This window comes from Gobio gobio (assembly GCF_949357685.1).
Source record: "Gobio gobio genome assembly, chromosome: 5".
Classification (NCBI taxonomy): Eukaryota; Metazoa; Chordata; class Actinopteri; order Cypriniformes; family Gobionidae; genus Gobio; species Gobio gobio.
The window spans coordinates 25,636,292-25,652,279 of NC_137101.1; the positions used below are offsets into that span (position 1 = coordinate 25,636,292).

The following is a 15,988-nucleotide window of genomic DNA, read 5'->3' on the forward strand; positions in this document are numbered from 1 at the left end:
ACACACGGATCAGTGACGAGCCGCGCATGTTAGCAAGGCGAGGGAATCGCGTCACAACGCCAGGAAGCGCGACAAGCGTTGAGGCACTGGAAAGTGTTATTTTTGCAATAATTCTTGTGACTGTTTTGTGTTTAAAATGGGGAAAGCAGATTTTCTGAGTCCGAAAGCGATTGGGAACAGAATCAAAGCCAAAGGCCTTCAAAAACTACGCTGGTATTGTCAGATGTGTCAGAAACAGTGTAGAGATGAAGTAAGTTTATGTGAACATGTTTTTTTTTTCTTCAGAGACACTCAATTGGTATGTATTTATTATTGTAATTTTAATTTTCGATTGTCTAATGTTAGGTAAGTACTGCTTAGTCTATATTGATTTTCCTATGTTTTGTTTTGTGTCCTGCTGGCTCACCGTACAGACAGTGGTTATGTCTGAAAAACTGTGAGCTCCCTACCTAGACAGCACTTTTGGGCAGCACTGGCTGTCTCAGCCTAGTGAGCTCCCTACCTAGACAGCATTTTTGGTCACATTGGCTGTCTCAACCTAGTGAGCTCCCTACCTAGACAGCATTTTTGGTCACATTGGCTGTCTCAACCTAGTGAGCTCCCTACCTAGACAGCATTTTTGGTCACATTGGCTGTCTCAGCCTAGTGAGCTCCCTACCTAGACAGCATTTTTGGTCACATTGGCTGTCTCAACCTAGTGAGCTCCCTACCTAGACAGCATTTTTGGTCACATTGGCTGTCTCAGCCTAGTGAGCTCCCTACCTAGACAGCATTTTTGGTCACATTGGCTGTCTCAACCTAGTGAGCTCCCTACCTAGATAGAATTTTTGGTCACATTGGCTGTCTCAACCTAGTGAGCTCCCTACCTAGACAGCATTGTTGGTCACATTGGCTGTCTCAACCTAGTGAGCTCCCTACCTAGACAGCATTTTTGGTCACAATGGCTGTCTCAATCTAGTGAGCTCCCTAGCTAGACAGAATTTTTGGTCACATTGGCTGTCTCAACCTAGTGAGCTCCCTACCTAGACAGAATTTTTGGGCAGCATTGGCTGTCTCAACCTAGTGAGCTCCCTACCTAGACAGCATTTTTGGTCACATTGGCTGTCTCAATCTAGTGAGCTCCCTACCTAGACAGAATTTTTGGTCACATTGGCTGTCTCAGCCTAGTGAGCTCCCTACCTAGACAGCATTTTTGGTCACATTGGCTGTCTCAACCTAGTGAGCTCCCTACCTAGACAGCATTGTTGGTCACATTGGCTGTCTCAACCTAGTGAGCTCCCTACCTAGACAGAATTTTTGGTCACATTGGCTGTCTCAGCCTAGTGAGCTCCCTACCTAGATAGAATTTTTGGTCACATTGGCTGTCTCAACCTAGTGAGCTCCCTACCTAGACAGCATTGTTGGTCACATTGGCTGTCTCAACCTAGTGAGCTCCCTACCTAGACAGCATTTTTGGTCACAATGGCTGTCTCAATCTAGTGAGCTCCCTAGCTAGACAGAATTTTTGGTCACATTGGCTGTCTCAACCTAGTGAGCTCCCTACCTAGACAGAATTTTTGGGCAGCACTGGCTGTCTCAACCTAGTGAGCTCCCTACCTAGACAGCATTTTTGGTCACATTGGCTGTCTCAATCTAGTGAGCTCCCTACCTAGACAGAATTTTTGGTCACATTGGCTGTCTCAGCCTAGTGAGCTCCCTACCTAGACAGCATTTTTGGTCACATTGGCTGTCTCAACCTAGTGAGCTCCCTACCTAGACAGCATTGTTGGTCACATTGGCTGTCTCAACCTAGTGAGCTCCCTACCTAGACAGAATTTTTGGTCACATTGGCTGTCTCAGCCTAGTGAGCTCCCTACCTAGACAGCATTGTTGGTCACATTGGCTGTCTCAACCTAGTGAGCTCCCTACCTAGACAGCATTTTTGGTCACATTGGCTGTTTCAGCCTAGTGAGCTCCCTACCTAGATAGAATTTTTGGTCACATTGGCTGTCTCAACCTAGTGAGCTCCCTACCTAGACAGCATTGTTGGTCACATTGGCTGTCTCAACCTAGTGAGCTCCCTACCTAGACAGCATTTTTGGTCACATTGGCTGTCTCAATCTAGTGAGCTCCCTACCTAGACAGAATTTTTGGTCACATTGGCTGTCTCAGCCTAGTGAGCTCCCTACCTAGACAGCATTTTTGGTCACATTGGCTGTCTCAACCTAGTGAGCTCCCTACAAAAACAGCATTATTGGATAGGCTGTTACAAACTTACTAGACTGGCTTTCTAGACGGCATGTTTGATTATCATAGGTTGTGTCTAAATTATTAAATGTAAACGTTAAACTTAGTAAGCAACCGACTAAACAGATTTTTTGGTCACCATAGGCTGTCCTAAAACTATGGAAACTTGTTTCCGCCATGGAATAAAAAATAAAAAGGCAATTCCCTTTATACTTTGCAATTCTGACGTTATTTCTCAGAAATGTGAGATATAAACCTAAAAATGGCCATTGTGACTTTTAATCTCACAATTCTGACCTTTTTTCAGAATTGTTTATATCGAAATTCTGTGAAATTCTAGTCTTTATTTTATTGTAATTGCGAGTTTATATCTTGCAATTCTGACTATTCAGTTCTGAGAATTTCTGGAAAAAAGTATTTTTTTCTTTTATTTCACAATTCTGACTTTTTTTCTCGCAAATCTGACTTTTTTTCTCAGAATTGAGATATATAAACTCAGAATTGCAAGGGAAAAAAGTCAGAATTGTAAGATATACTTTTATTTTTTATTCTGTGGCGTAAACAAGCTCCCATAATAAAACCATGTGAGCTGCCCACATTTGGCACATTTGAGGCATTATAGACTACGACTGTGTTTGACATCATTTGTTGTCTCAACCTAATGGTCTGTTTATTTAGACAGCATTTTAGGCAACTTATATGTTGTTTCTCGAACCCCATTGATCTGGACACTAGCATTATAGGTTGTTTCAAAACCTGACAAATGAATACATGTAAATGAACCTAGTAAACAGCATTTTTTGACAGCAACCTTAAAACCAAGTGAGCTGCCTAGACAGCACGTTTGTGCATTATAGACTTTGACTGTGTTGATCATTGGCTGTGTCTCAACCTAATGAGGGTAACACATGGGCACTAAGCTCATCTAGTCATGATTTTTAATATTATTGGCTGTGTTTCAAAACCTACTGTACCATCTACCTGGGCAGGATTTTAGGCATGTTCAAAGGTTATATTTATATTATATTCAGTTCAGTTGGAGGCTCAACTAACATGATCTCTCTTGACTGCAGAATGGGTTTAAATGTCACTGCATGTCTGAGTCTCATCAGAGACAGCTACTGTTGGCTTCGGAGAACCCTAACCAGTTCATGAACTACTTCTCAGAGTAAGTCAACACACACTATTAATCCATCCATCCATCCATCCATCCATTCATCATCTGTCACTGAGATCAAATGTATTTAAAATCTAAATCCATAGGGAGTTCAAAGGTGACTTCTTAGAGCTGCTCCGAAGACGTTTTGGTAAGTCATTGCTGTTTTGATTTATTGCAAATCTTATAAATTTGTTTATTTTGAGCTTGTTCTTTATTATTGAAGGCTGAGATGATCTGTGTTGTTGTTTTTTGTAGGGACCAAGCGAGTTCACAATAACATTGTGTATAATGAGTACATCAGTCATCGGGAACACGTTCACATGAACTCTACGCAGTGGGAGACTCTCACCGACTTCACCAAATGGCTCGGGAGAGAAGGCAAGCATTCTATACATTGTACTGAATTAACATCCTCATATATGCACTACATACATTACCGTTCATGTGTTTGGGTCTGTAAGATTTTTATTAAAAAAAATTACAAAGAAATTAGTACTTTTATAGCCTGACGTCGTCATACTCAGATTCTAGTCAGAATATGAGTCTGATACTGCTCGATTGGGCTGTGATTATGGGGGTGTGTTTCAACCGAACCAGGAAAGAAAATGCCTCTGCCCTCAATTGGATAGACCAACAACCAATCAGAGCAATGGAGTAACTCAACTCAACTCCACACACACTGGAAGAAGTAGAAGAAGATGATGAGTGTAAACGATCTTTGCTGATGTTGTAAAAAATAATGTAACGATACACAGAGTACTTACCAACACGATCATCATTTTTGAGAGAAATAGTAAAGGTGAATGCAAATACGAACAAGTTCTCCATTTAGTAAACAAATTTAACCCAAGCTCTCTTTGGTGACATGATGGTTACGTCACTGTTGATCATCTGTCCATCATCGTATAAAGCCCGCCCTGATAATTTGATTGGTCCGAACAGCTCTGGTTAGAGCATAGTTGCTCCACAACCGATCAAGTCCAGACCAACCTCAAATGTTGTGGGCGGGGCTAAGTTCGGCTGGCATCCAGGCTAGTAATTTTATTCAGCAAGGTCACATTCATTTGATCAAAAGTGACAGTAAAGACTTTTATTTATTATTATATGCTATTTTAAACTTTCTATTTATGGGTCAATGACAAATAAGAAAAATAAAAAATAAATAGAAGATAAAAAAATAATATTTTAGCAAGAGTTTTAAAATGCATTTTTATGTCTAAAAAAATGTATGGTGTTGGTTCATATTGGTTTTACTGCTTTTAAGACAGCATCAAATCATTATTAAACAAGATTTCTGATTTTACCACCAAGAAAATGTACGGAGGTGCAACCATATTAATTTAAAATAATATACATATGAATTATTGTAAAATGCATATCACATGGTAAGTTCCCTTTTCAATGTATTGCCCTTTTAGTCCAATTCATATAAACTCACTCTTTTCTATGTGTTCAGAACACAATTTTCCATAAGGAGTTATGTTTTTTTATTTTTTATTATTATGTATAAATTATATAATGGTTTACATTTATATTTCTTACTTCATTTTGCAATTGCAGTGGGAATTGATACTTTTAAATGTAAATTTGCTGGTCGCACCACCTGACATTTTAGGTCTTTGAAACACCACAACTCAAAAAGTCAATTGGATTTCACAAAACATTAAAAGAGTATCTTATAAAGGAAATATTGTAGATCAATTTGATATGTGACATGTATTTTGTTTTGTTTTTTAAAAATAATGAATTCGGACTCAAAAAATGCATGTCATGTCATTGACCCTTATATGTAAATGATCATGGTTTCCACAAAAATATTAAGCAGCACATTGATGGTAATAATAAGAAATGTTTCTCAGCAAACTCATTATTGGAATGATTTCTGAAGGATCATCTGACGAGTAATGGCTGCTGAAAATTTAGGTTGGCATCACAGGAATACATTACATTTAAAAAGTATATTAAAATGGAAAGCAGTTATTTGGAATTCTAATATTAATTCACAATATTACCGTTTTTTTATCAAAAAAAACTTTTTTTCAACACTTAGACCTCAAACTTGAACGTCAGTCTAGTTGTCTCATTCAGATTTTGTGTTCAGGTTTTTGCAAAGTGGATGAGACCCCCAAAGGCTGGTACGTCCAGTACATTGATCGTGATCCGGAGACAATCCGCAGGCAGGAGGAGCTGGAGAAAAAGAAGAGACAGGATTTGGACGACGAAGAACGCAGCGCCAAGTTCATCGAAGAACAAGTTCGCCGTGGTCGCGAGGGCAAGGAGCCGGAGGTGTGTTTGTGCACTGAAAAAAAACTAAAAACTTTTTGTTTTCTTGCTCTGATTTTCAATGTCCATTCATGTACAGGAGGAACCGGTGTTCACCGAACTGAAGCGAAAGAATGAAGATGAGAAAATAGCTTTTAACCTGGACGTTGCTTTAGCGGGACCTTCCAAAACAAGGTATCATTAGTCGAAAAGTTGTAAAGCATTGTAGCTGTAGTACTTTGGGTGATGTAATTGAACAGGATGCGATAATAACCATGTCTTTTACTTCTATAGCAACACTTTGGGTCCTAGTGCCCTCAAAGCTGCTGCCTCCGTGAAAAGGAAAGAGTCTGCCCACAGCGGAGACTCTAGGGACAAGAAAAAGAAATCTGCTCTGGATGAGATAATAGAGGCATGTTTTCTTCTTTACTGTTTTCCTTTTTAGCGACTTTTTTCCTTTATTATGCTTAAGTCGTCTTTCCACTAACTGTTCCACTATTCAATTTGCATATAATTGTCGCATTTCATCCCCCAATGGCAGTTGCATAGATCTTTTAACTGGTTATGAAATAGCTGTTATCATTCGCTTATTCATCATGTTAAAATGATTGAATAAAAAGTGTGTGAATATACAAAACAAAATGATCGCCAATACATTTAAAAGAAAGCATACAAGGTTTTCAAGGGGTAGTCAGTGTAAATAGTTATTTCGGACATAATTATTCATGACATGAAGTTTTAGTGCACAAATATCGTGATTAATCGATTTGACAGCACTCATTTTAACGCAACCAAAGCTTAAATTAGATCAGAAAATTCTGCATATGAATAGTGCTAGAACAATGGCTGACACAATATCAGATTTTCACTACAAGATCACCGTGGCCAAAATAAATCATGATAATATTATTGTGAAATTTTGAAAATGAATAATAAAATGCTGCAATACAGCAACCTACTATGTTCAAATGTTAACCAGATGGTTTCTGGTGCTGGATTATTTACGATATTATCGTATGTGTAGTATTAACACAATATCAATATTTTATTCTTTAAATATTGCGGTTATTGTCAATACTGACATACTGCGACACCCCTAGTCAGAAACTATTTTAATTGAATAGATGCAATTTTGTTACATTTCCCTTGTGTGTCTTCCAGATGGAGGAACAGAAGAAGAAATCGGTGAGATCAGATCACTGGATTCAAGCAAACATTGTAGTGAAAGTCATAACGAAGAGACTAGGAGAGAAGTATTACAAGAAAAAAGCAATCATTCAGGTAACTCTCTCATTACTGGACTGTTGTGATCCACACAGAGTGAATTATATGTTTCATATAGTAATACTTTGTGTATGTGTGTGATTTCACAGGAGATGCAGAATAAATACACAGCTATGGTGAGGATGATTGACTCTGGAGACAAACTCAAACTGGACCAGAGTCATATGGAGACAGTCATTCCAGCTCCTGGTACTGCATTACTGTTGTTAAACATGCAACTTTTTTCACTTAAAGATATATTTTCCCAAAAGATTTACTCACCCTGTTTTCCAAACCTGTTATTTTTGGAGAGGCTCTCAATCTAATCTCTCTTTCTGCCTCAGGTAAGCGAGTTTTGATCCTGAATGGTCAATATAAAGACACGGAGGCCATCCTGGAAGGCATAGAGGAGCGCAAATTTTCTGCCACACTCATGTTAGACTCGGTAAGTTCACTCAGAAAATTGTCAAAATGTTTTTATAGTGTTCCAAAACAATATAAACATGCTGGCTCTAATTCATTGAGAACTAGCTCATGAAATTAGAATTTTATTCAGTATTTTATAAGCAAGCATGCGTTAAATGTATCAAAAGTGACAGTAAATACATTTATACGGTTTAAAAAAAAATTAAGTTAAATGCTGTTCTTTCGAACTTTCTTTTTAAAGAATCCTGAACAAGATGTATCACAGATTCCACAAAAATATTAAGTAGCACAACTGTCTTCATCATCAATCGCTGTGTTTCCATTACCCTACTACAAATTGCGCAAATTGAAATAGCGAATTGTTCGCATTTACAGGTCAAGATGACGCTGTATGTTTGGACAGAAGACGCAACACCGTTCTTTATTAAACTCATAAAAGACAAAAGAATTACGGGAATACTTGATTGTAAACAAAGAAATGCCAAGACCTTGAAGCAGATAGGAGGGAGAAACACCTAGAAATACCTAATATGTGGCCGCTCCTAAGTAAAAGGGGCTTTCCTTGCTGTATACGTCTCCTTTGATTAAAAATAATGGCTAGTGCAGTGGCTGCGATATACGTTAAACTACTTAGTTTAGGATATACGTTAAACTACTTAGTTTAGGATATACGTTAAACTACTTAGTTTACGATATACGTTAAACTACTTCGTTTACGATATACGTTAAACTACTTCGTTTACGATATACGTTAAACTACTTCGTTTATGATATACGTTAAACTACTTCGTTTACGATATAAGTTAAACTACTTTGTTTACGATATACGTAAACTATTATGATTTTTGGAATTAAATTAGGTTTTAGTCGCATAACATCGGTTAATGGATACGCTGTCATTTCACATAATGCAAAGAAAATAATGCAAAAGTAAAAAGGAAATGCAGCTATAGATAATAATAATAAAAAGAAGAAATGTTTCTTGAGCATCAAATCAGCATATTAGAATGATTTCTGAAGGATCATGTGACACTAAAGAAGACTGGAGTATTTACTGCTGAAAAATCTGAATTGCCAAGCTACATTTTAAAATATATTGAAACAGAAGAGTTGTTACATTAATGCCATTTCACATTATTACTGTTTGCAGTATTTTTGATAAAAAATAAATGCAGCCTAGGTGGCCTTAAAGAGACTTCTTTCAAAAGCATTACAAAAATCTTACATATGTGTCAAGCTGTACCTCTCAATACTATTCATGAGAACACATGGCTATTACCTTTTAACATTAGCACTGAAAATACAGCTTTGCCATCACAGGAATAAATTGCATTTTAAAATGTATGCAAATTGAAATAAAAGTGTTTAAATTGTATTTCTCACGATTGCTGGTTTTACTGTAGTTTTGATCATATAAATGCAGTCAAGGTGGGCATGAGAGACTCATCTTCCATAATATTATCCAGGATTGAGAACCACTCATCTAAAGCATGTTCTTTGTCTTTAGGGTCGGATGAAAGGAAAGACAGTGGAGGGAATTGCATATGAGGACTTCTCCAAAATGGCCTGATGTTCATCTTCTATCCAGGGCGACTCTACTGTGTCAGAGTGCATAATAAAGACTCTTAAATTACCTCATTCACATACTGGGACAAATCGACCAATGGTTTTTATTGTTTTAGTTTTTTTCATTGTCATTGAAAATGGTTGCATATGATTTAAACATTTAATTATTCAAACTTTTAAGTGATTCAATCAAATGTTTCATTGCAAACAGTCAAGTCACATGTGGTATAATACATTAACATTAGGTTTAATTGGCTTAATTAATAATTAAGTACAGTTCAATTGGTTGATGTACAGCAACATTTTCCCATGTTTTGTATATATTTTCTTGTAGTATTAAAAATCTTTTTTCTAAATGGCTTCTTTTAGCTTTTTTGGTGGTTCTTATGGCTTATATAAAATAACAGATTTCTACCCATCAGCCACTTTCTCTCTCTTAGCAACTAGCGCAAGGCACACTCGTGCTCTCAGAGCGCGCTCCGGAAGCTGTCCAGCTGAGGGAGGATATAGCTGGTGTAACTGCCATCAATGAAGCCTTTCCCATTGTTATGGACAAACCAGCAGTAGACATCTGAACCTCGTTTCTTGTCACGTCTGTAGTCCTTCTGCCAGCCCCTGATTGATATACACATATTACAAAACTTTAAATATGATATGTGCTAGGTATTTACCTAATTTCAAAGGTACTTAATAAGTTGGATGGGGTGGATCTCAAGTCCATCTTTTTTTTTTTTAAGATTAAAGGTGTAGTGTGTAATATTTAAGAGGATCTATTGACAAAAATGCAATATAATATGCATAACTATGTTTTCATTAGTGTATTAAGACCTTACATAATGAACCATTATGTTTTTATTACCTTAGAATGAGCCATTTCTATCTACATACACCGCAGGTCCCCTTACAGTGCAATCGCCATTTTGCGCCACCATGTTTTTACAGTAGCCCTAACCGGACAAACTTCTCTACAGAGCTCTAGCTACTCTGCTGTCTCAGATGATGACATATTTGTCCTTTGTCGGACACCGGAGCCTCTCTATGTGCTTCAAAAGGGAGGGGTGAGCAGTTGCAGTGTTTCTATCTCATGTGTTTAAGAGAACAAAATCGCCACTTCCTGAGAAATTGGCACAAAATATCTAATTAAAATGGGGAAGAAATAGCATTTTTCCCCCCTCCAGCATGAATGACTTGCATCTGAAACTTTACTTAATAAAGTTTTAAATATGGATATTTTTCTTACACAAACGCATCGATTCGCTTCAGAAGGCCTTTATTAACACCCCAGAGCCGCGTGGAGCACGTTATTCGACGGACAGATGCATTTTTTTATGGACTTCAAAAACAGAGCAACTATTACTGCTATTATAATGCTTGGATTAGTCTGGACTTTTTTAATATAACTCAGATTTTATTCGTCTGAAAGAAGAATGTCATATACACCTAGGATGACTTGAGGTTGAGTAAATCATGGGCTAATTTTCATTTTTGGGTGAACTATCCCTTTAAGAGGTATTCAGATGTGTGTAATATAATTAATATAAATTAATATAACTTAATGTGTTATATAATTACAGTTATAATATACAATATTATATATTAATTCTAAAGCACTATTATAACAAGGTAATGTTTAAATGTTAATTCAATTCAAATATATTATTTGTTTTATTGTCATCTCACACATGGATCTACATTAAATGAATAAGAATCAACCAAACAATATAATCATTATTCTCTGTGAATAAAGAATACTTATTAAATGAAGATATAAAAAAAAGATGATTGCACAACCATCAAATAGGTGGTGATGTGCACTAAGTAGGTTATGTAAATCCCCATTAAACAAAAGAAGAAGAACGGAAGTAGAATGGCACGCTTTTTCTTAGCGTCTGTTTCCATGTTGAATCATCAATTCGTTGCTCTGTTGAGGATGTCTTGTCTGTTCACGGTTAACATACTCTGAGTTGTCTAAACAAAACGCGTTTTTGGAACCAGCATACCTCGAGTAAGCAAGGTTTGGGTTAAGAGAGTTCAAGGTATATATGGCGGTAGGTTAACCTTGCTTTCTGGAATGCCCCGCTGGTTTTTAAGAATGGAATCATGTGAGTTGTTTCAAATCATTTTGATGACAGGCTCAGGCATTTCAGAATAACTAAAACAACATTTGAGATGCTGTGTGATGAAATTGGTATATATTTTAGTGCTATTAACCCGCAAATTTTTCTGTAATTGATCACGATTAATCGCAATTAAAAATGTTTTCAATTGTAATAATCTTATATTGAATCTCCAAATGAATGAAAAACAACATAAAGATGGTATATTTTAAATATTTGTTTAATGGCTTTAACGGGTTAGTTCACCCAAAAATGAAAATAATGTCATTTATCATGCCGTTCCACACCCATAAGACCTTCGGAACACAAATGAAGATAATTTTGTTGAAATCCAATGGCTCAGTGAGACCTCCATAGGGGGCAAAGCAATTTACATTCTCAAGACCCATTAATGTACTAAAAACATATTTAAAGCAGTCCATGTGAGTACAGTGGTTCAATATTAATATTATAAAGCGACAAGAATACTTTTGGTGCCCCAAAAAAAACTAAATCACGACTTATCGTGTTGAGAAACTCAACAGCAGTGCAATTAATGAAAAGACAATGCAGGAAATCGGAACGCATGTGGCGAAAGACAAAACTTGTAGTCCATTATAAGATCTATAAAGACAGTCTTCGTGCTTTCAATGTGGAACTAGGCAAAGCTAGACAGACCTTCTTTTCAAATATTATAAACAGAAACATAAACAACACACGCACTCTTTTTGCTACTGTAGAGAGACTAACAAACCCCCCGAGTCACATTCCCAGTGAAATGCTCTCAGACAGCAAATGCAGTGAGTTTGCCTCCTTCTTCTCCGAGAAAATCATTAATATCAGAAATGCGATCAGCACATCCTTGAGTTTCTCTGGGGTGAATCAGATCAGACCACAGCCTCAGAAAGTTACTATGACTGATTTCGAAGCAATTGATGGTAAAATTTTAGAAGAAACAGTACAGCACCTTAAAACATCAACCTGCGCTCTTGACACACTCCCCACTTCTTTTTTCAAAAGTGTGTTTCACTGTTTAGAAGCAGATCTCCTAGAAGTTGTAAACTCCTCACTTCTTTCTGGGACTTTTCCAAACTCCCTAAAAACCGCAGTAGTAAAGCCTCTCCTGAAAAAGAGAAATCTGGATAACTCCATATTGAGCAACTACAGACCAATCTCAAATCTCCCCTTCATAGGCAAGATCATTGAAAAAGTTGTTTTCAGTCAGCTGAACAAATTCTTGAACTCAAACGGATACTTTGACAATTTTCAATCTGGTTTCCGACCGCATCACAGCACAGAGACAGCGCTCATAAAGATTATAAATGATATTCGCCTCAATACAGATACAGGCAAAACATCAATTCTGGTACTACTGGACCTCAGTGCTGCATTCGACACTGTTGACCACAACATACTTCTTGACAGGCTAGAAAATTGGGTTGGGCTTTCTGGAATGGTCCTCAAATGGTTCAGGTCATACTTAGAAGGGAGAGGTTATTATGTGAGTATAGGTGACCATAAGTCTGAGTGGACATCCATGACATGCGGAGTCCCACAAGGGTCAATTCTTGCACCACTACTATTCAACCTGTATATGCTGCCACTGAGCCAAATAATGAAAAATAACAAAATGGCTTACCACAGCTATGCTGACGACACCCAGATCTACTTAGCCCTATCACCTAATGACTACAGCCCCATTGACTCTCTATGTAAATGCATTGATGAAGTTAACAGTTGGATGTGCCAAAACTTTCTTCAGTTAAACAAAGACAAAACTGAAATTACTACATTTGGAAACAAAGATGAAATTCTCAAGGTGAATGCATATCTTGAGGCTAAAGGCCTGAAATCAAAAAATCAAGTCAGGAATCTTGGTGTAATTTTGGAGTCAGACCTGAGTTTCAATAGTCATGTCAAAGCAATAACTAAATCCGCTTACTATCATCTCAAAAACATATCAAGAATTAGATGCTTTGTTTCCAGGCAAGACTTAGAGAAACTCGTTCATGCTTTTATTACCAGTAGGGTGGACTATTGTAATGGTCTTCTCCCCGCCCTTCCCAAAAAGACCATTAGACAGCTGCAGCTCATACAGAACGCTGCTGCCAGGATCCTGAGCAGAACCAGAAAATATGACCATATCACACCAGTCCTCAGATCTTTACACTGGCTTCCAGTTACATTTAGGATCGATTTTAAAGTGCTATTACTTGTATATAAATCACTCAATGACCTAGGACCTCAATACATTGCAGATATGCTGATTAAATACAAACCCAACAGATCACTCAGATCATCAGGATCAAGTCAATTAGAAATACCAAGGGTTCACTCAAAGCAAGGAGAGTCTGCTTTTAGCTATTATGCCAGCCGTAGCTGGAACCAGCTTCCTGATCAGATCAGATGTGCTCAAACAGTAGCCACTTTCAAATCCAGACTCAAAACACATTTGTTCAGCAGTGCATTTACAGAATGAGCACTGTGCCACTGTACGTGCTTTGTCCGAACTGCTTGCATTTTAATTTATATGCTTAAATTTAACCCTGTTCTTATTTTTATTCTTAATTATACTCTTTATTTTTATCTTTCAATGTTTTCTTTATTTTTTATTTCTTTTAATTCCTATTATAACTGTAATATTTTTATTTCATTTCTGTGTAAAGCACTTTGAATTGCCACTGTGTATGAAATGTGCTATACAAATAAACTTGCCTTGCCTTGCCTTGCCTTATATAGTGATCACCGATTTCAAAACACTGCTTCATGAAGCTTCGGAGCGTATCAAATCAGTGTAACTAATCATGATTTTGATCGCGTGTCAAACCGCAAAACTGCTGAAATCACATGACTTTGGCAGTCCGAACCGCTGAATCGACTCACTGATTCGATACGCTCCAAAGCTTCAAACAGCCGTGTTTTGAAATCGGTTATCACTATACAAGTCGTTATTTCGTTTTTTTGGCGCACCAAAAGTATTCTCGTCGCTTTATAATATTAATATAGAACCACTGCACTCACATGGACTGATTTTAATATGTTTTTAGTACATTAATGGATCTTGAGAGTGTAAATTGCTTTGCCCCCTATGGAGGTCTCACTGAGCCATCGGATATTAACAAAAATATCTTAATTTGTGTTCCGAAGATGAATGGAGGTCTTACGGGTGTCGAACAACATGAGGGTGAGTAATAAATGACATTATTTTCATTTTTGGGTGAACTAACCCTTTAATACTTGTTTAATCTTTTGACATTTTCACTGGCCCCACCACAAGAAAAAAGTAATTGTTTTGGATCATTGTAACCTTGAAAAAGTGCTTTAAGGGTTTTTTTAGGTAGGTCTAACAGTATTATTCAGGTAGGAAATATACAATGTAATAATCAAATGTTAAATAACACTGCACCGTCTTCACTGTATACATTAAATATAGATTAATCCTTATTATGATTCAGTCAGAGCAATGGGTGATTTTCTCTTTGTCTTTTGTTCTTTGATGAACATTAATGACACAGACAGCAGCCGGTTTATTAGACCTGATGCACATGAATTAAAAAGTACGTAAAGAGTTGAGAGATGTGTCAAATATGCATCATTTAAGGATACATGGCAATATCAGACATTTTTGTATATTTTTGTCTGTTCAAGTGCAAACGGCTTCCTGTGGTCACGTTTTGGAAAGATATTTGTACGAGATGATGTGTGTGATGGTATGTGATAGTACCTGGTAACAGCCAGTTTGTTGCCTTTCACTTCCATTATGGCCTCTTTCTTCTTTGGGTCTGCTCCTTCATGCACACCGTACACCTTCACCTCTGGTTCCTGTGCAAACTGACCTGTTCCAAGACGGAAGAAACATTTGTGAGAAAAAGACCCACACTTATGTTGGTGTGTTTTAGTAGTTTTAGTGACTCACCAATGAGACCGTGAACCTTTGCAGAGTATTTGTTGTCATTGGACATGTAAATGCCCAGGAAGTCAACCTGGACGGGATGCTTCTTCCACACACGATGCAAAAGCACCATCACTGAAATCCTCTCATCAATCATCACAGTAACCTGTTGCTCCTTCACTATGCTGACCTTGATCCTGATAAGCAAGAGTTAGGCATTTATAACCAAGTATTTGTTTTAAATAAAACATGAAATATAGCTCCCTTAATAAATGTATCTAGTCTTAGAAGAAAAAACATTTCCAGCTGACATAACCAAGACTGCATAGACAAGAAAAATATCAGCTAATCATATCATATGATCCAGTTAAATGGATAAAATCTAGTCCCACTCTACTTGAATATTTAATTTAGTTTGGAAATACATCAGAATATTAAAGGTAAATGCGTTATGAATGTTCTTGTCTTCTTTTATTTTTTAAAGTCTATACATATGATACATGGACAGAACTATTTGACTACACTATATATTTATTGGTGAATTATATATTTGTATATTTATTTATTCATTTGCCAGATGCTTTTATCCAAATCAATGTGTCTGGTTGTTTAAAAAACAAGTCTGAACATATGATACGTGGACAGTACCTTAATTTGAACAATCTAGAATTGTGTTATATATACACCGATCAGGCATAACATTATGTCCTAATATTCTGCCAAAACAGCCCTAACCCGTCGAGGCATGGACTCCACTAGACCCCTGAAGGTTGTGGTATCTAGCACCAAGATGTTAGCAGCAGATCCTTTAAGTCCTGTAAGTTGCGAGGTGGGGCCTCCATGAGTCGGACTTGTTTGTTTAGCACATCCCACAGATGCTCGTTTGGATTAAGATCTGGGGAACATGGAGGCCAAGTCAACACCTCAAACTCGTTGTTGTGCTCCTCAAACCATTCCTGAACCATTTGTGTTGCAGGGCGCATTATCCTGCTGAAAGAGGCCACAGCCACCAAGGAAAACCTTTTCCATGAAAGGGTGTACATGTGTTTTCTGCAACAATGCTTAGGTAGGTGGTACGTGTCAAACTAACATCCACAT

The 15,988-nt window shown here is 37.3% G+C and overlaps 3 protein-coding genes across 3 annotated transcripts in view; 1 reads left to right on the forward strand and 2 right to left on the reverse strand.

Moving 5' to 3' along the window:
• Nucleotides 1-9,256, forward strand: kin (Kin17 DNA and RNA binding protein). Its single transcript, XM_079816845.1, has 11 exons — nucleotides 1-250; nucleotides 3,300-3,394; nucleotides 3,490-3,533; nucleotides 3,641-3,763; nucleotides 5,487-5,671; nucleotides 5,748-5,842; nucleotides 5,942-6,059; nucleotides 6,809-6,928; nucleotides 7,021-7,120; nucleotides 7,255-7,355; nucleotides 8,844-9,256. The coding sequence occupies exons 1-11, from the start codon at nucleotides 137-139 to the stop codon at nucleotides 8,904-8,906; spliced, it is 1,158 nt and encodes a 385-aa protein (XP_079672971.1). The 5' UTR covers nucleotides 1-136; the 3' UTR covers nucleotides 8,907-9,256.
• Nucleotides 1-15,988, reverse strand: part of taf3 (TAF3 RNA polymerase II, TATA box binding protein (TBP)-associated facto) — a 996,662-nt gene that overhangs the window by 64,243 nt on the left and 916,431 nt on the right. The gene's annotated exons all lie outside the window — the stretch shown is intronic.
• Nucleotides 8,969-15,988, reverse strand: part of itih2 (inter-alpha-trypsin inhibitor heavy chain 2) — a 24,968-nt gene continuing 17,948 nt past the window's right edge. Inside the window, exons 18-20 of the mRNA XM_079816844.1 lie at nucleotides 14,915-15,087; nucleotides 14,723-14,834; nucleotides 8,969-9,517 (exon numbers count right to left, since the gene is read on the reverse strand). Of these exons, the coding sequence (XP_079672970.1) occupies nucleotides 9,370-9,517; nucleotides 14,723-14,834; nucleotides 14,915-15,087 (433 nt within the window). The 3' untranslated portion in view covers nucleotides 8,969-9,369. The remainder of the gene's footprint in view (nucleotides 9,518-14,722; nucleotides 14,835-14,914; nucleotides 15,088-15,988) is intronic.